Here is a 19,878-nt window from a genome sequence, read left to right as displayed (position 1 = left end):
CTCTTGTTTAGGGTCAGCTTGCCTTTAGTGAAGAAATAACTCTAACATGATTGAATATGGAGTGCTGTCTTTGGACCACGTAGAAATCTTTACTGAGTTATTCCTTTCTCTCACTTGGCAGGAAGAGCAATCATGGGGTGGCCCGATGAAAAAAGCATGGATGAATTGGACTTTAACTATTCTATAGATGCAGTGAGAGTCATCTTTAATGATACCTTCTCATATCATTTGAAGTTTTCCTGGAGAGGTAGAATCCCCAAGATGAAGGAACACAGAGACCATTTAGGTAACTTTCTCTTAGAAAAAAAAGTTTGTCTTGTTATTATGACATTAGCCACAAGTGTACATATGTGATGGCATAAAGCTACCCAAACATACACAACACAAACTTTAAATTTCTGAATGTAAATGAGATTTATTCCTATGAAATAAAGCTTTGGTCTTAAGTACATTGCTTTGTTAGGAAATAATATTTGCTGTTATTCCTGCTTTACTCCTAAACAAAACCTCAAGATAACATTGTTGGTCAATGATTCCCAAATTTTTTTTTAAAAATTGTGTTTTCTTGGTCCAAACAATATAAGAATGAAGATCAACAAAACATTCTTGATTAATGGAGAGAATTAGATGAGAGAATGCAAAATTATTGAGAACTGATCTTAAGAATATTAGTAACACATTCCAACATATGGTGTCACTTGGATGTGAAATATGAAGAAATCAAACAAGGGTCAGATAAAGACAAGATTAAAAACTAACCCTTGATAGCTGACTATAGAACTGAACCATACAGATTGGGAGGAAGGACCAGAACAAAGCAGGGAGGGAGCACACTGGATTGTGGCAGTGGATGAGGGCTGATTTGGTGATGGGTACACTAGTTTACTACACTTGAAGGGGGACCTATACTTCCAAAACACCAACAGTAATGTAAGCCAACATTACCTCCATTTAAATATATGTATTCCAATGTATTCTCCTTGGATGTTGGATTCTCCTACGGAACCTCACCGAACAGTCCTGCCATTTACTATCATGGACTAAGAGTGCAGGTTGGAACATGTGAACTTTTGATTTTTCCTCTAACCAAGATCATCTCATCCCATCATGATATTTCTGTTCTTCTTTTCCTAAAGCACATTGTCAAGCAATAGATGAAAAAATCACATGTGAAGGTTCCATCTTCTGGGAGAAAGGCTTCGTAGCTTTCCAAGCTGCCATTAATGCTGCCATCATAGAAGTGAGTAGTAAGTTAAGGGAACACAACAACAATGTGAATTGAATTTTGGTGGATGGTGATATAAAGGGCTGCCCTATTAATTTATGCACTTGAGGACTTTGGTGCAATATACTGAACAGCTACTATGTTGACACAGTTATGCTAAGCACTGAGGGTTAGGAAAGAAGTAGAACTTGGGATCTGAGGTAGTGAGGAGATAGAAATATGGACATATAGCTGTAATCAGAGTTTAAGTTCTATGATAGAATCGGAAGTGGTGTGGTAGATAAACAACGAACTGCAAGGCACTGATGAGAAGTATCAGAGGAGATGTATGGATTGAAGTGACATTTAATTAGAGCCTCCATGCATGAGTAGGGTTTTGTCAAGCAGACATGGTAAATACGGATGACCTAAAAATTCAGAAGAAAAACAGTTTTTCCTCTGTTTTTTCCTCCCACGGGCCAGGTTATGATGGACATATATATTTAAATGTGAAATATACATTGCTTCTTACAATTGAGAAAAAGTGTCTGAGGTTATAATTAGTTTAATAACAGTGTATTTATTGATATCTCTCTTCAGATCACAACAAATCATTCAGTGATGGAAGAGCTCATGTCAGTTACTGGCATAAATATGAAGCTCTTACCTTTTGTTGCCCAAGCAGGAGTCACGACGGATTTTTTCATTTTCTTCTGCGTTATCTCTTTTTCTGCATTCATATACTATGTCTCAGTCAATGTTGCGCAAGAAAGACAATGCATTAAGTCACTGATGACAATGATGGGACTTCGAGAGTCAGCATTCTGGTAAATCACATGGCTACAATCCATCACACAGCACAGATAAACAGAGCAAGCTAATATGGTGGTGTGCCCAACATATCAGATGTAAATGTGGTGCTTTCACTAGTAGTACATTCTAGTGGAGGAGATAGACCTTTAGGCTTGGTAAACGCAACTTTTATACCTCTTTGAATTAAAGAAAGTCTCATGCCATTTGCAGCAACATGAATGGAGCTGGAAGGGATTATGCTCAGTGAAATAAGCCAGAAGGAAAAAGAAAAATATCGGATGGTTTCACTTCTAGGAGGAATGTAGGGGAACCAAATAAGGGACCAGGAAAAAAATAATTATAATAAATTAAAAAACAAAATTAACAGGCAACTATTAATCAGAGACATGCTGCATAGGAGGGGGAGAGAGAGGGATCAAAACAGGGGAGGGAATGTGTTGGTGGGGAATTTTGCAGGGACTACACCCAAGAGGAGAAAGCATGCATTGGACAAAAAGGAAGAATAACGTAAAATATATATTAAGAAAATAAAATAAACTTTCAGGAAAAAAAAATTAAAAAATGAATTAAAGAAAGTCTCATCCTGTAGCTATCTGCTGATACACAGGACACTGTGCAAATGATGCTGGCTCTCAGTCAGTGGCAAACAGATATGGGTAAACCCAAATACACAAGAACCTGAGACTTCTGATGTTTGATGGAATGCATGTTTCAGATGTTTTATTTGAAAGAATGATTGATTTTGACCCCATATTGAATGAGCCATCATGCTAATTAAGCTCAGAGCTTTTCTCACCAGAAGTGCTGAAGTGGGTGGGAAGCAGGAAGCAACGGTTCATCTCCACGTGGGCATTACCCCCCTGAGCCAACTCCCTAATTTCTTTAAACTTTGGTTTTCTTTTCTGTGAAGCATTAATAATAATTTTATCTTTCCTTGGCCATGTGGATTAAAGAAGGAATTGTATTTAAAGTGCATTATATAAATTCACATTAAATGTTATATAAATAGATGGCAGATGGTAGAACTTTGGAAAGTATGCCTGGGAGAACAGTAGTGCAAGTTATGAAACCAAAGATCAAATGCCCAATTGACAATAAAATAAAATTTTCTAATGAATTTAGCCAAAGGAAGTACAGGTATCCCCTGCTTTTCAAAAGTTTGCATTATGTCCTTTTACCTTTACTAGAGACCTACACTAGTGCCTGTTTTTGCTAGTTAAATAAAATTCAAAAAGAATTTTCTCTTTTATAACAAAAAGTGACAAGACTTTGCAGCAGCCATAACTATCTCTCAGAATCATAATTTTAGTGTAGCAGAGAAAACTTGAACCCAGATCCATGTGCTTGAGAAGCATTTTTTGTTCTCTTTCTCTTCTGAAGAAATCTCTTCCTGTTTCTTTGGTATTAATAGCAAGAACAACCTAGCTTCACATTCGACATATATAAACGACATCCTTACCTTTGTGTATATCCGCATCTATATCTAATTTCTAATAATTCATATTAAAATTGGCAAATGAGAGCCCATTTTTATACAATCTGAAAATTAGAAATGGGTTTTGTTAATGTTTAGGAAAAAAATCCAAAGAGCAAGAATATTTAATGGTGCACAGATATTTATGTGAAAATCAAATTCATTGTCCACAAATAAATTTTTATTTGGAACACAAACATACTCATCATTTGTGTATTGTCTACAATGGCTTTATGCTACAAAGCAAACTTATTACCCACAAAGCCTAAAATATTTACTATTTGGCTTTTTAGAGAAAAAAAAAATGTGCTGATCCTTATGTCTTTATGTATATTTCATCCTTGGTGTTTATATAATTACTTTATTAAAGGAAGTCAAGAATTGTAAACTCATAGATGTCACACTAAAAACCTCTCCCAATTGCTCTCATTCTATCACCCAGACTTGTTTTGTTTTTTGTTTTTTGTTTTTTTTGCAATTAAATACCTGTTTTACCTCTTGACTCATTTATGGCCTTCTTCCCCCTGTAGAATATGAATTTTGAGGCAGAGAAATTTTCCTATTTATTAGCTGTTGTATTTCCTTTGGCTGTTGTGTTCTTGACACATGATAAGCTTTGCAAATCATTTGCTGAATAAACGAATGAACGAGCAATGAACTAACAGCCATCAGAGCTGATGTTCTGTTTCTCTGTTAGGTTCTCCTGGGGGTTGATGTACGCTGGCTTCACGCTCATTGTGGCCATGCTGATGGCTCTTATTGTGAAATCTGCCCAGGTTATTGTCCTAACTGGCTTCATGGTGATCTTCATCCTCTTCCTCCTGTATGGCCTTTCTTTGGTGAGTTCGCGGATTAAACAACGAGACCTACTGGTCATTTCTCACTGAATCTCATCCACTCCTTCTCTTCTCTTTGCAACATTGCAGGATTTCTAGGAGACAGTATCTCAGAGTGGAATGTTGATGAAATACCCTTTTGTGATATGAAACTCATTTTATTATGCTACTGATGATTCTCAGAGAATTATGCGCTCACTAAAGTTTTTCTCTCTTCCCAGATAACTTTAGCTTTCCTGGTGAGCGTGTTGGTGAAGAAACCCTTCCTCACTGGCTTGGTGGTCTTTCTCCTAATTGTCTTTTGGGGGAGTCTGGGATTCACTGCATTGTATAGACATCTCCCTGCTTTTTGGGAGTGGACCTTATGTCTTCTTAGCCCTTTTGCGTTCACTGCTGGAATGGCCCAGGTAAGAGCTAATGTAACTGTTTCACTTTTTTAGTTAAAAGAGGTTCCCTCTGAGAAATTCATGCTACAAGTCTGAAGCATTAAAATTCCCACCCACTTTTGTAAAGATGCACCCCTATGGGATAGGAGAAGTTTGCATTTATTTCTCTCAGCCTAATCAGTTTTCTTTGTAAATTACCAATTATAGATCTGGATCAACTTTTACCTTTAATGTTTTTTTCCTAATGATATACTTGTAATTTGTATTTTTCCCTAATGATAAGTTTTCTAATGATATGATAGTGTTAATCTAATTTAATGCACAGGAAGTGTGACCCCTTAACAATATTACAAGTATTTGAAAACCAGGAATTTAATAGAAATACATTTTTACTTTTTGATTGATTAGTTATAAATGAAACTGAACCTCTTCTCAGGAAATTTAATTCTACATGTGACATCATAGATATAAAATGTTAAATGTAAGATTATGTTACATATAAACTCATTGTATTATATAATTAAATTTCAAAGAAATTATTCTTCTGTCTTCTGCCCAACTACTGAAGTACTCTCACCCCGCCATGTTCTCATTCTCAAATGGTATCCTGTCTGGAATACCCTTCTTCCCCTATCCTAAGCCCAATGCAGTCCTTGTGCCCCCAGATCAAAATTCACCTTCCTTGAGTTTTTACCTCCTCCTACAGGATTTGTCTACTGCTGCTATGCATCTCTAGGTCCTTGGTTTCTACCTCCATTAATTCCCCAAGTTACTTTGGAGTTGGATTGTTTCATTGCTTTGTCTTCCAGTAGATTAGAACTCTGTAAAGACAGGAATTATGTCTGTTTATATCTATTAAATCCCAGTGTCTAGCAGAAATAAGAAAAAATAACTCTGCATTTTATCCTTTGGAAATTCAACATATGTTTTTTTTTTTCCAGCTTATACATTTGGACTATGACGTGAATTCTAATGTCCATTTGGATTCTACAAACAACCCTTACTTAATAATAGCGACTTTTTTCATGTTGATATTTGATGCTTTTTTGTATTTGGTATTGACATTGTATTTTGACAAAATTTTGCCCAGTAAGTAGTAACCTGGTTGTGATTCAATACAATTTAATTCATTGCATTTCTTTAAACTGCCTACAATGTATTGAATATAAATTATCAAGCATCTTTCTTTAAAACTTCTAAATAAGCCTAAAGGTATTCTGCACTTTGTTTATAGAGTTACCTTCTAAAATGTTGTTCTGCAATTAATACTTTAGATTATTTGTTTTAAAAAAGAGGCACAAGAGATTATGGAAAATTATACTGTTAATGCTTATAGTAGAACTAGGTGAAGGATGCTAGTGCTTGACATTGGATTTTAAGAATTTCCAAGTGATTCCCAATTTAACTCACCTGCAAGCAATATGGATTATGAATCCACATTTTAGTTGCATAGAAAAAGCAAATCTGTCCTACAGAGAAGGACAGTCTTTACCTAAGGAGTTTGTCTATCCATCCTACTTCCTATTAGATAAATGTTAGGGAGGAGGTAGTGGAAAAAAACGGGAAAGTTAGTTAAGGAAGGAAGGAGACTTTTGAATTTTTATTCATCATCTTTCTGAGAGAATTGACATATAGAATAACAGCTGTCAGTACTTTTGAAAAACGTCTAGCATAAGCCATTCCATAAAAGTAAACTTAGGGGGCCTCCCCTGGTGGCACAGGTGGTTGAGCGCTGGGCTGCGAAGCTGCTCACAGCCTCTGCAGCGCCGGTTCAATCCCCGGGCCGCAGGCGACAGTCCCACATGGTGCGCAGACCTCTCCTGCTGCCCGCTGCTCCCCTCAGCAGTGTACTTTGTCACTCTGCCTGTTCTGTTCCCCTCTCTGGCTCTGGTGAATTCTCTCACCCTCCCGCGCTTCTGACTGTACCCAGTGCTTGTATAAATAAATAAATAAATAATCTTTAAAAAAAAGTAAATTTAGGAATAACATGAATCAATCATCTTTACTCTCTTGTAAAAATTTCCAGTCACCCAGATCCCATTTTCCTGTAATTTATTTGCATTTTCTGTTCTTGTCCTAAGAGTACTAAGAGTAATGGTTAGAGGCAGCTATGTTTATATTGCTGAGAAGTACCACCCAGAAGCCTTTCACTTTTCTCCTTAATGTCTATGCATTTGCTCCATTTCTTTCATTCTTAAGATTTGTCCTTAATTTCATTATTTCCTGCCCCAAGTTCGCTTATAAGGAGAACCTTAAGTTCTAGAATCATCAGTCTTTATTGACTTGTTAAAATTCTACCAGGCAATGACACAAGACCTATTTCTTAGCATTACCAGTGACTCTGAAAAACGTATTTAAGTATCTGGGCAAATTAAGATTTTGTTTAATATTATATTTAAATTCCTCCTGAATTATTTCACTCTGCTTTGAGGGATTTCTAATTAGATAACAATGCAACACGCTTCTCATATTAGAAACACCATAGTGGATGGTAACACCTAAGTTATGTTTTTCTCACTGTTCTGTATATGTCATGGACATATTGAAACAGTAAGACCTTTAGGTGACAATCTATTGAGTTTTAAAATAAAGGAGATTGTATTGATGTGATGCTCTGTGGTGGAAATAGTCCATAAAGTGGTGATTGACCCAGTATTTGTCTCCTGTTCATGAAGCCGAATATGGACATCGACATTCTCCCTGGTTTTTCCTGAAGTCCTCTTTCTGGTTCCAACCCCAGAGGGCTGATCACGTGGCTCTTGAGAATGAAACAGATTCAAATTCTTCATCTAATGACTCTTTTGAACCAGTGTCTCCAGAATTCCATGGAAAAGAAGCCATCAGGTAATAAGGAAATTACATGGACAATCAATGGGGAGCAGGTGACAGACCAGAACTCTATCAGACAGAATACAGATGTGACGAAGATTTGCATCTTGGTACAACTACACCCAGGATACTATGCTCATGAAAGAATATACTCGTTCTTAATAGCACTTTTTTTTGTCAAATTACCAGCAGTTTCATTTACTAGCACTTTATAGTATACCAATAATCATCATTAAAGAAATAATCTTTATATGTCATTTTCCTCAGTGTCCTTCTTCTTCTTCTTCTTCTTCTTCTTCTTCTTCTTCTTCTTCTTCTTCTTCTTCTTCTTCTTCTTCTTCTTCTTCTTCTTCTTCTTCTTCTTCTTCTTCTTCTTCTTCTTCTTCTTCCTCTTCCTCTTCCTCTTCCTCTTCCTCTTCTTCCTCTTCTTCCTCTTCTTCCTCTTCTTCTTCTTCCTTCTCTCTCTCTCTCTCTCTCTCTCTCTCTCTCTCTCTCTCTCTCTCTCTCTTCTCTCCCCTTTTCTCCATCCCTCCTTCTCCCCTACCCCCTTCCAGCATTCTGTTTCCCCGCTCTAGCTGCTACTGCTTCTAGTGCAGCCTGTCAGCTTACAATGATCGAGACTTCTCCATCTAAGGGGGTGTCCTGGATGCTTCTGCCATCACCTGGGTGTGCAGGAAGGAGAGAACCCCGAATTTTCCAAAGTCTCAAAGACTTAATGTATCAGTCATCTGATCATCTCCATAATTCCCTCAAAATATTTTCTTCTTTTTTTTTCAGAATTAAAAATCTTAAGAAAGAATATAAAAAAGGAAAACATGAAAAAGTAGAAGCTTTGAAAGGTAATAAAGTATGTTTCTATTTTGTAGGGCTGCTTGATTTATGATTGTGCCTCCCTTTATACCATTTTGGAAGGTTCTAAGAACAGAAAATCCAGACACCGTGGCTCTTCTTTATTTAAACACATTGTTTCCTTCCAAGTAAATTTAAAACCATATAACAATTTTAGAAAGTCAGGTACACCACCTATAGCCAATTAGTCTGAAAGATAAGCAATAGCATCATTATATTCTTTATTTTCAACTCATCATATTCCCTAATCTTAAAGCTGATTTTTTTAGTCAGTCTATCTTTAATAAACTTTACTTTTATCTAAAAATTTGTTAATCACATAATAATGGTTACAATGTAACAGCTATAAAGTATGTATCATAGGGAGATAATTTTTTTCTTGTAAAGATAATTTTTAAAAATTTTAAAATTTTTTATTTTTTTAAACAATATCTACTTCCCCCACCCCCTCAGGTGTAGTTCCCATAGAGTTTCCTTCCCCAATGCCCCCGTGCACCATCACCTCAGTCCCCTGTGCTCCTCCCTCCTTCCCTTTGATCCCTCTCCCTCCTCCTCCCCTGCAGAATGTCTCTGATTTATAATTGTCTGTTTTTGCTTTGTTGTGTTTTGTACTACTATTACTTTTTTACACCGATGTCTTATTTGGTTCTGCTATATTCCTGCTATAAGTGAAACCATCCGATATTTTTCTTTTTCCTTCTGGCTTAATTCACTGAGCATAATTCCTTCTAGCTCCATCCATGTTGCTGTGAATGGCACGAGTTTATCTTTTTTGATTGCTGAATAATATTCCATTGTGTATATATATCACATCTTCTTGATCCAGTTATCTATTTTTGGGCATTTGGGTTGTTTTCAGGTTTTACCTATTGTAAATAGTGCTGCAATAAACAGGTGTACAGATGTTCTTTTGAATCAATGTTTTTGTGTCTTCGGGTAGACCCCTAGTAGTGGAATTGCCAGGTCATATGGTAGCTCCATTTTTAGTAGACTGAAGAACCTCCAGACAGCTTTCCATAGTGGTTGGACCAGTTTGCACTCCCACCAGCAGTGTAGGAGAGTTCCTTTTTCACCACATCCTCACCAACATTTGTTGTTGCTTGGTTTTTTGCTATGTGCCATTCTTACTGGTGTAAGGTGGTATCTCAGTGTGGTTTTGATTTGCATTTCCCTGATTATAAGGGATGTTGAACATTTTTTCATATGCCTGTTGGCCATTTGCATTTCTTCTTTGGAGAAATGTCTTTTAAGTTCTTCTGCCCATTTCTTGACTGGATTGTTTATTTTGTTTTTGTTGAGCCATGTGAGTTCTTTGTATATCTTTGTGATCAGTCCCTTATCAGTTGAATGGAGTGCAAAGAATTTTTCCCAATCAGTGGGGTGTCTCTCTGTTTTGGTTAATGTCTCTTTTGCTGTACAGAAGCTTTTCAGTTTGATGTAATCCCAGGTGTTTATCTTTGCCTTCACTATCACTGCTTTGGGTGATGAGTCTTTAAAGATGTTTCTGAGATGTATGTCTTGTAGTGTTTTGCCTGTATTTTCTTCCATTTATTTTATGGTTTCAGGTCTTTTGTCCAGTTCTTTATCCATTTTGAATTGATTTTTGTGCATGGTGAGAGGTAGTGGTCTAGTTTCACTTTTTTGCATGTGGAGTTTTCCCAGCACCATTTATTAAACAAACTGTCCATTTTCCATTGCACATTCTTTGCTCCTTTGTCAAAGATTAGTTGTTCATATAAGTGTGTCATTATTTCTGGGCTCTCTATTCAGCATAGGGAGATAATTTTAAAGAAAAAATTGCATGGATTTTCTTTGACTCTTGCTAGCCAATGTATACATGCTATAAGAAATTATTAAAAAATTCAGAGACTGCAAAGTTACCAGATAGGCTCTGAGTATACTTTATTTTTTTTGAAATAATGCAGGTCTGGTGTTTGACATATATGAAGGCCAGATTACTGCCCTCCTCGGTCACAGTGGTGCTGGAAAAACCACCCTGCTGAATGTACTCAGTGGGCTTTTGGCTCCAACATCAGGTGAGAAAACAATCAGCCAATGACAAGAATAAGGCAAATGAATTAACTGCATTTTACTAGTCAAGTAGCTTTGTTAATTCTCAGGTAGTAGTTTCATTAACTACTAATCACATTTAGGCATGAAGAGAAAAGTTATAGGGCCTCCCTGGTGGTGTAAGGGTTAAAGTCTCAGTGCTATCAAGCTATCACCAGCCACTGCAGCATGAGTTTGATCCCCAGTCAGGGAGCTGACCCACATGGCACAGCAGACCTCTCCTCAGCAGTGTATTTCAATAGATCTACCTCTCTGCTTCTCATTCTCTCTGGTGAATCCTCTACCCCACCTCTGGCCTACACCCCAGCTCTTGTATGCATAAATAAATAAAAGAGTAAATCTTTAAAAAAGAGAAAAGTTTTAGAAATTTCTTCAATTTTTTTATAGATTTATATTCTCTTTAGGAAAAGCTTTGTGGTTTAAATATTTCATGATGAGTGGCTTTATGCTGACTAATTGGCATTCCAACTACATCAGGTATATCATGAATATTAAATTTGCCATTGTTCTATGTAGCTAAAATATGCTTTAAAGACTTTAGTGATTAACACACATTGTTTTCCACTTTATGGTACTTTATCCTGATGCTAAATCTCTACCTTCTACTCTTAGGGTCGGTCACCATCTATAATCACTCCCTTTCAGAGACTGCTGACTTGGAAGCTGTCAGCAAACTCACGGGAGTTTGTCCACAATTCAATGTGCAATTTGGCTTTCTCACGGTGAAAGAAAATCTGAGGCTGTTTGCTAAAGTAAAGGGGATTCAGCCACAGGAAGTGGAGCAAGAGGTAAATGAACATGTTAGATGTCATGCAGAACATGAAATGTATCAACTAGAAAACTGAATATGTTTGTGTTATTTCTACACAGCTCATTACCTAGAGGGTAAAAAAGAACAACTTTTATTTTTTTTTAAACATTTTTTAATTGTGATTTGTAGAATACAGACTACAGTCATCATCAGTCCTCTTATTGAGAAATGGTAGAAATGACCATTGAGAAATCCTTATTCTTTCAACATTAACTTACGTATTGAGGAAAATTTAGGTGACATTATGCATTTCACTTTTTTTATCAGTAAATTTGGCATACTTTATGGTGGTGTTTACAATCAAACATAGAAAGCATATAAGCAGAGTGCATGGCATTTAGCAACCTCTTAGTAAATGATAGCTACTTAGTTATCATCGAGTATAATACCAGTACCTATGAGTTACATAGTATTTTTCCACTCTATGAATCATGAAATTGACACTTAAAGATGGTAAATAATTTGCAGAAAATTCTCCAGCTAAATGAACTGGTAGAGTGGGATTGAAGCCAAGGACTCTTTAATTCCACGGACCAGTCTCTTAAGTATGATATTATACCGTCTGATCACTTGTTTCACAAAAATCAGAACATATTTACACGCCAGGTACTACTTGTCACAATTAACATTCTTTACATTTAATACAGAGGAAAACATACAAAATGTGATGAAGATAGACATATGACAATGTACAAGCCTTTTATCTTGACAAAGCATAATCCAAATATTCAAGCACACTTATAAATACCTGCTTAGTACTGGAATCAGTGAATATTGCCTCTCCCAGTAGTGAGCCAAATAATACCAAATTAATGCATTGATTTAAAAAAAAAAAAAAACCTTGGACTTTTACAATGTGTTTTTCATGCATTTAGATAGGACTTAAATGAGGACATTACTCTTTTCCCTGTACTCATTTTTAAAGTTACCGACAAACATTAACCATAGGTAGACCCGTGTATTCTAACTATAGATTCTAATACTACTAGAAAGTGAGAAACCATTTGCTTCTTTATCCCCATTGTGATATACTGTGTTCTAAATAGAAGCATCCAATTGGGCTTAAGCAGAAAACCTATGTTGTTTCGTATGCAGTGGGATCCTCTTTGAATACGCCCCACTTTTGTCTCAAAGTCTCAGCCATGTCAACTTTCAATATAAATAGAACCGTAAAGTGAGTTTTATGAATACATAAACCAAAGAGGGGTTTTTTTCGGTGCCTCTTTTATCAATCAAGCTATGACCTATTAATCATGTAGTTTAGTGTCTAACAGAATCCTATGAACATTTCTCTGGTGGTGTTTTTCATTCTGAAGTCAATCATTGGATTGTACATGTGATGAATCACATTTTATAAGATTATGTAGTGTCTTCTTGAATGTTTTATCTAAAAGAAGAAATATAATGGGATCTGTGCTACTTCTAGCTGATGCAAGACAGGTGAGGATGTTTTTTATTTCTACTAAATAATTCAATTGCTCACAGTCATTTGAGTGATGTAGAGAATAAAAAATGGGTTTAAAAATGCTGTATGGAAGAAAGCAAACTATTAGTAGAATCTGGATGACCAAAAGGTGCCTCTTCACAGAATGGTAAGTCAAATCTAAAAAAGAACAACTTTTAAACAAACACCAAAGTTCTAGTGCTTTAAATAAAACATTCTGAATTTTGGAATAAAAATCCTTTATTTGCTCAGGTACAACGAGTGATACAGGACTTAGAGATGAAAAATATTCAAGACATTCTTGCTCAAAATTTAAGCGGAGGACAAAAAAGGAAACTCACTTTTGGGATTGCCATTTTAGGAGATCCGCAGGTAAGTCAAACCAAAATTACTGGTGAAATTAACATCAGGACTATAGGGCTACTTTTCTTTTCAATGACACTAGAGTCTGCTCATCTTGAATATAAAACTATTTTATTCCATTGGACTTCATTTGCAAATCATGAATGGAAGAGGACTCTTAAAATGGAAAATTAAGTACTAAGATATTTCCCCAAAATATACTTTTAAGTATATTGCTTTAAAAAACAATCTTGCAGGAAAGGACAACATGGATTTACGTGCTTTCCTATTGCACAGGTTCTGCTATTGGATGAACCAACTGCTGGCTCAGATCCTCTTTCAAGGCACCGAGTGTGGAGCCTCCTGAAGGAGAGAAAATCAGACAGAGTCATTCTCTTCAGCACCCAGTTCATGGATGAGGCTGACATCTTGGCTGGTGACTCGGTTTTCTGTCATATATTTTAGTAAGGAATTAGGAGCACATGTGGTGTGTATGGAAATGTGCCATCACAGCTGCCAGGTGTGACTGCCAAGAGGCATGATGGGAGAATCTCGCTCTCATCCATTTGAGTGTCCACATCCCTGAATACATTCCTCATGGGAATACGCTGATCCTATTGCAAAGCATCGCCTTGGCTATAAAACATGTGACCTACTCGCAAAGATGTTTAATATGGATGCCAGTTGACTTGAGACAGGTTCTTTTGACAGGTGATCAGTTTGCTTAATACAGTAAACAATAAAATTACTTTACTTATTGGATGAGAAAGAGTATATCTATTTCCAGATCGTGCTCTTAAAATAGATTATTTATTAGTGAATTTGTTCTTTTACAAATAGTGAAAGAATAGATCCTTAATGCAACCTATTTTTTTTTTTCTACTTAGACAGGAAGGTGTTTATATCCAACGGGAGGCTGAAGTGTGCAGGCTCTTCTCTATTCCTGAAGCAGAAATGGGGCATTGGCTACCATTTAAGGTACAGACCTGGGGACTGCAGACATGTTAGAACATACTGGGGACAGGTGATGTCAGTATTAGTATGTTACCATAGGACTCACGTGTGTAAGTTCATTTCAGGAGATCTGTATTAGAACTACACTGAAACTTCTCTTAGCAAGAATGTAGGATTGTGGGATGATAGTCAGTGAAAATATAAAGATGATTGAGCTATATTTAAATAAAAATTTTGGAAAATGTTTTCTCAGCACAGTATTTGCTAAGAGAGATTTATTGATATCTTAGACCTGTCGTCATATTTTCATGCATCTTGAAAATTTCAATAGATTTCTCACCCCTTCACCACTTCCCTATCTGGTCTCGCAATGTACTGTTTCATCTCCCAACAGTCTTGAGGTAGGGTGCTTTTATAAAAGCCAGATGTGGCTGAAATCTCTTTTCTCCTTGGGTCACTTGTATCCCTGACACTGGTTCCTCCACCATGTTGTAAATTTTATCTTCATTTTACTTCTATCATTAGATTATACATTTTGTCTCATAAATATTAATAAAGTGACAAGTGCCTAGTGCAATTGTTCATAGAGGTAATGTTGGATAGAAATAACTTTACCCTTTTAAAATGTAGTTTGCATCTGAATGAAATGTGCAATCCAGACAGTATAACATCGCTGGTTAAACAGCACATCCCTGATGCCAAACTAACAGCACAGAGTGAAGAGAAGCTTGTATATATTTTGCCTTTGGGAAGGACAAACAAATTTCCAGGTAAAAGAGTGTTGAGACCATGGCATGCTTTATATCAACGATGTTACTAACAATTACAATGGTGTTATGACAAGAGAGAGAGGAGAGAGAATGCAAAGCTATATATATGCATTAGTCTTTTAATTCATGCTTTTTAAAACAAGGGAAACTTACACAGCACTTAATTATTTCTATAATCATTTAGTTACTTTGTATAGTCTAACTGCTTGTTTCTTTTAAAGTAATCTAACAATTATCTCAAATATGATGTACAAATCTCTATTACTGAGAAAATATTACTTAATGGGTGTTTGAATTAAACATTTTCTATTTCAGTCCAGGCTGTTGTTACAGACACCATAGACTGGGTGGCTTACAACAATACACGTTTATTTCTCACAGTTCTGGAGAGCAGAAGTCCAGGGTCAGGCGCCAGCACAGCTGAGTTCTGGTGGGCAATCTCTCCCGAGCTGCAGACTATCTACTTCTCTTGTAGCCTGTAGAGCAGGGAGAGGAAATGAGCTTTCCTGTTTCTTGAAAGGCACTAATCCCATTCATGAGGCCCCTACCCTCATAACCTCTTCTCACCCTAATTAGCTCCCAAAGACCCCACCTCCTAATTCCATCACATCAGGGCACACAAGCATTCAGTCCATCTGTAAGACTCCCTTATTCTTTTTTTTTTTCCTCTGTTATGTACATTTCTCTTAATTTCTTTAAAAGACATAACAATTTTTTTATATTTTATAGTATTTTATAGTTTTTTTAAATAATAAATTTTATTTTTATATTCCCCATACAATTGCAGCCCCCCCATTCTGACCCCAATCCCTCCCCTCCCGCCCCCGCCAAAGACTCCCTTATTCTAACAATTTCTTAAAAAGACGTTTAGATAAAATATAATGTTTTCCAAATTCCACCCACTGTGTAGTTTTCTAAGAATGAAATAAATGAATGTTTAAAATTTTACACTCACATTATAAGGAAAGATGAAATGTTGCCATTTATAGCAAAATGGAAGGAATTCAAGGGAATTATGTGTAGCAAAGCAAGACAGAATGACCAAGACAAATATTGGACTTTTATATAGCAGACATTTCAACAAGGTAAAATATTTCTTAAAAATTAGTGAACACCAATGAATGAAATGAGGGTTCTGAGGTCAAGGGGGTGGGGAAAGAGTGGGTCAAGAGGGTAAGGGGTGGTGGAGATGGGGAAAGCCAGGAGTAGTTTAGCGGGTGTTTGTGACTCAGAATCTCTTATAAGGTTGCAGTAAAAATAAAATGAAATAAAATTTGTTTAATTTCCGTTTTGCATCTGATGAATGCATTTGGCTTATCATAATTGTTTTCTCTTTTTGTAAATATGTTACTATCAATTTTACTAAAAATTATATTTTTTGATACAATCTTGTGCCTATTTATAGACCTTTACAGGGATCTTGATAGATGTTGTAACCAGGGTATTGAGAATTATGGTGTTTCCATGACAACTTTGAATGAGGTATTCTTGAAATTAGAAGGAAAATCAGCTATCGATGAATCAGGTAAAAAAGAAATTTGAATTTTCTCTTTCTGTGAAATATTTTATTTTGAAAATATACTTTGAATGATCAAGTTATATAATTTTGGAGCTGTAGATTCAGTCTGATTTTGGAAAAACTTAGAGCAGATGGGAAATGTATTTTTGTTTCATTCCCTTTTCTCTTAATGCTGGTCTCCCATCTTGACTGCCTTATTTTTGTAGCATGTATCTTACTAGACATATGGAATACATCAGTGTACAAGACTAGGTCATTGTGGAGCAGATGATGTAATACTTTTTTGAATATACAACGTATTCAACACAGAGAAAAGAAAACTAAAATTGTAGAATGCTAGTTACTTTTCTGGCAGCTTGTTGAATGTATCATTCCAATGTCTTCAGGATTCCATTGCTGCTGCTGAAGGATTTGCTGTCAGTCTAATTGCCATTCCTTGGAAAGGGTCTACATTTCCTTTCTCATTGCTCTAAAACATTTTGTTGTTTCTGGTTTATTATTATCTTACAGTGTTTGCTCTTTGCCATGCTCTTTATTTTTTTTTCCTTTTCCTAATTGAGTTTTAAAATTCTACTTCCCATCTTTTACCCAATTTTGAAAATATATATTTGATCTTTTTGTTGTGTATATGTCTTCACTTTTAATGTAAATTTCACATGATTTTCTAAAAGTCTAGAGTTGGTCAGTTTCTCTAGGCTTCTCTTCCAAAAGAGGTCATTTTTGTCTTGTTTCCAGCCATGGCTATATTGCGAAATATTGTCTTTATCAATTTTCTTGCCTGAGTGCAGGGAGAGGCAAAGTTCTACAGGTACTAACACATCCACCATGGTAGAAATATACAATGCCTTATCTCTTGCAGGAATAGATTTTTCTTAGCTAGCTATGAACCTCTTTTCATTGATGTCCCTAGAATTAAGCCCTACAAAGTTGTAGGCACAGAATATTTTTTCAGAAAATACAAGATAGACATTTATGATATTATTTTGTTCATTCCCATTTCTTCAGTAGTTGCTCCAATAATGCCATGAATCATATTATTTGTGTCTTTGTCCAAAACGCTCTTCAATAGCGCTATTTTATGAAAAGATGATCATAGAAAAAGCTAAATAACACACACCTAAAACGATACTTCATAAACAACCTGATTTTATGTTTTATAGGTATTGGGGTTTGGGGAAAGTTACAAAATGATAGGACAAAAGATACAGGAAGCCTTGTTGAGCTGGAACAAGTTTTGTCTTCCCTTAATGAAACAAAGAAAGCAACCAGTGGCATGAGTCTCTGGAGGCAGCAGCTCTGTGCAATAGCAAAAATTCGCTTCCTAAAGTTAAAGAATGAAAAGAAAACTCTTTTGACCATGTGAGTAACTGAATATTCAGATATGTTTTTCATCATCAACTCAAAGTCAAAGTCAAATAAAAATCAATTGAAAAATTAAAGAAAGACTCATATAAAATAAATTCAGCAGCTGAGTACAATCTTTGGAACACAGAAACCAATTTTCAATTGCTTAGGTAGTAGGTAATTAAAAAATCTTAGCCAGGGTTGAGTTAACTTTTCAGAAGCATGGAATTAGCACTTGGGTCCCATCCCAAAGACTTGCCTCTGTCCCCAAAGTAGCTCTATGCATAGCTGTATCTTCACCAAGGCTTGGCAGCACTATTTGAACCCTCCTGTGTGGCTCACACATTCCTCTGAGGTTTCTGGTTCTTCGCTGAGCAATGCTTCCATGCATAAGAGTTGCTGCCCACTCAGGACACTCATTCATTCAAAATACTTGTGTGCATCTTTGCCTCACACTCTGTGTTACATGTCTGCAACCTCTCAAAATAAATCAGACATGAGATTCAGCTCTGGAGGAGGGTGATTAGAAGTTGGTTAACAGTGGTTAACAATGGATCACATATACAATGGTGGTCCAGTCAGACTATACCGTAGAGCTTAGGTGTCTAGGAGGCTATGCTGTGGAGGCTTATGTAATTACACTCTGTGAACAAGGCTTGCTCCATGACAGCATTGCCTAGCAATGTATTTCTCAAAATGTATTCCTGTCGCTAAGCAATGTGGTGCTGTACAGTAAAAAAAAAAAAAAAAGGGTGAAATTAAATAATATTGTCAAGGACAGCATTCAGTATTGGAGAGAGTATGCCCAACTAAGGACATCAGGAGAAAAATTTATGAAAAGTCATGAGCAGTGACTTGAATTTGGAATAGAAAAATGTAACAGTTAAGGAAAAGAAGGGATTTTGGAAATTACGGCAGGAACAGCAATGAGCATGGAAACACATGAGGAGCCTGAAGAACTTCAATGACATTAACTTAGTTATAACACAAGGTGTCCAAAGAATAAAAATAATTTTGATAATATAGAACTAAATAAAGAGTGTGGACTTCACGAATAATAAGGAACTATTAAAGTTTTAGTTTTCATCTTCCACAGGTAATGGACATAATATAGAACCTAATGCTGAGACGCTTAATTAGGCAACAGTGCAAAAATGGTTTGGAAATAATAGACACTGGAGGTGAAGAAAGCAGTCATTTAGGACATCGTTGAAAGAGGTCAGGAAAGAAGTGATTAAGGTTCACATTTGAAAAGCGGAAAAGAGAACATGGGAGGCAAGTAATAGTGATGCCATGGCAGATGCCAGTTCCCAACCATTTGGAAATGGGACTTATGGGAGAGAAATGAGTGTAAAGTGATTGAGATTTATAGCCTAAGTGAATGAGAAAATGTTGTAATTCAAATTGGCAGTAAGAGGGAGGAACGTTTCAGTGTTGATGATGTGCCAGCTTGCCATGGTCCAGAAAAAAGAAAACCAAGACTGAGACCCAGCAAAGAAGGGGGTGTTGTAGGAAAACTTTGAGAGTCGTAATTAGCAGACTTCCTAAATTTAATGAGGTATCCAAGAGTGGCGGGGGGAGCCTAATCCCCGTGTCTGCTTAGAGGATGTAATTTGTTTCTGTTATAGACATCCATTATCCGCTCAAACTTAAAACCTACAAAAGTGGCTATTGATGAATTTTTTTCTCTTGCCTTTTTTCCCCACATAGATTGTTGCTTTTTGGCATTAGCTTTTGCCCTCAGCTTTTGGAACATCTATTCTATGAGTTATACCAAAAACATTACTCTTGGGGACTGTCTCCTAACATGTACTTCCTGTCTCCGGGACAACAGCCTGAAGCTCCTCTGACCCGCCTACTGGTCATCAATAAAACAGGTGAACTTGGCATTAACACACAGCTTCTGGATGTCCTTGTGGAAAGGTCCCCTGGAAAACAGAAACCATGCAGGAAAAAAACAATTTTTTTAGATAGCTCATCTGAGGTCAAACAGGACACTAAATCAAAATGAAAAATAGAAGGTGGGAAGTATGTTTTAAGAACACATTTTGCAAGTTTACTTAAACCCTACAGCTTATTGCACAAAGCAAAAAAGGTGAACCATTGACTAGACTCCAAGGTCTCCCATATTATTTTCTAAATGCTATGCATTCTCGGGCTCGGGGGAAAAAAAAAAACGGTTCCCAATTTATAAGAAATTTATAAGCAAATAGAAAAATTAATATCATCAAGG

At 36.3% G+C, this 19,878-nt stretch overlaps 1 protein-coding gene across 1 annotated transcript in view; it reads left to right on the top strand.

Moving 5' to 3' along the window:
* The window catches only part of LOC311173963 (ATP-binding cassette sub-family A member 9-like), a gene marked incomplete at both ends in the record, with an annotated part of 103,778 nt that overhangs the window by 63,324 nt on the left and 20,576 nt on the right, over nt 1-19,878 (top strand). Inside the window, 17 exons of the mRNA XM_084238047.1 lie at nt 122-286; nt 1,137-1,240; nt 1,805-2,031; nt 4,189-4,330; nt 4,549-4,734; nt 5,655-5,802; nt 7,389-7,557; nt 8,320-8,381; nt 10,317-10,427; nt 11,074-11,249; nt 12,969-13,088; nt 13,356-13,494; nt 13,946-14,036; nt 14,643-14,782; nt 16,188-16,307; nt 17,462-17,660; nt 19,356-19,522. Coding sequence (XP_084094173.1) covers nt 122-286; nt 1,137-1,240; nt 1,805-2,031; nt 4,189-4,330; nt 4,549-4,734; nt 5,655-5,802; nt 7,389-7,557; nt 8,320-8,381; nt 10,317-10,427; nt 11,074-11,249; nt 12,969-13,088; nt 13,356-13,494; nt 13,946-14,036; nt 14,643-14,782; nt 16,188-16,307; nt 17,462-17,660; nt 19,356-19,522 — 2,466 coding nt within the window. The remainder of the gene's footprint in view (nt 1-121; nt 287-1,136; nt 1,241-1,804; nt 2,032-4,188; nt 4,331-4,548; nt 4,735-5,654; nt 5,803-7,388; nt 7,558-8,319; nt 8,382-10,316; nt 10,428-11,073; nt 11,250-12,968; nt 13,089-13,355; nt 13,495-13,945; nt 14,037-14,642; nt 14,783-16,187; nt 16,308-17,461; nt 17,661-19,355; nt 19,523-19,878) is intronic.

Source organism: Talpa europaea, assembly GCF_964194135.1.
Source record: "Talpa europaea genome assembly, chromosome: 7".
NCBI lineage: Eukaryota > Metazoa > Chordata > Mammalia > Eulipotyphla > Talpidae > Talpa > Talpa europaea.
Note: the sequence above shows the minus strand (reverse complement) of the source record. Positions and strands in the feature narration are given on the sequence as shown.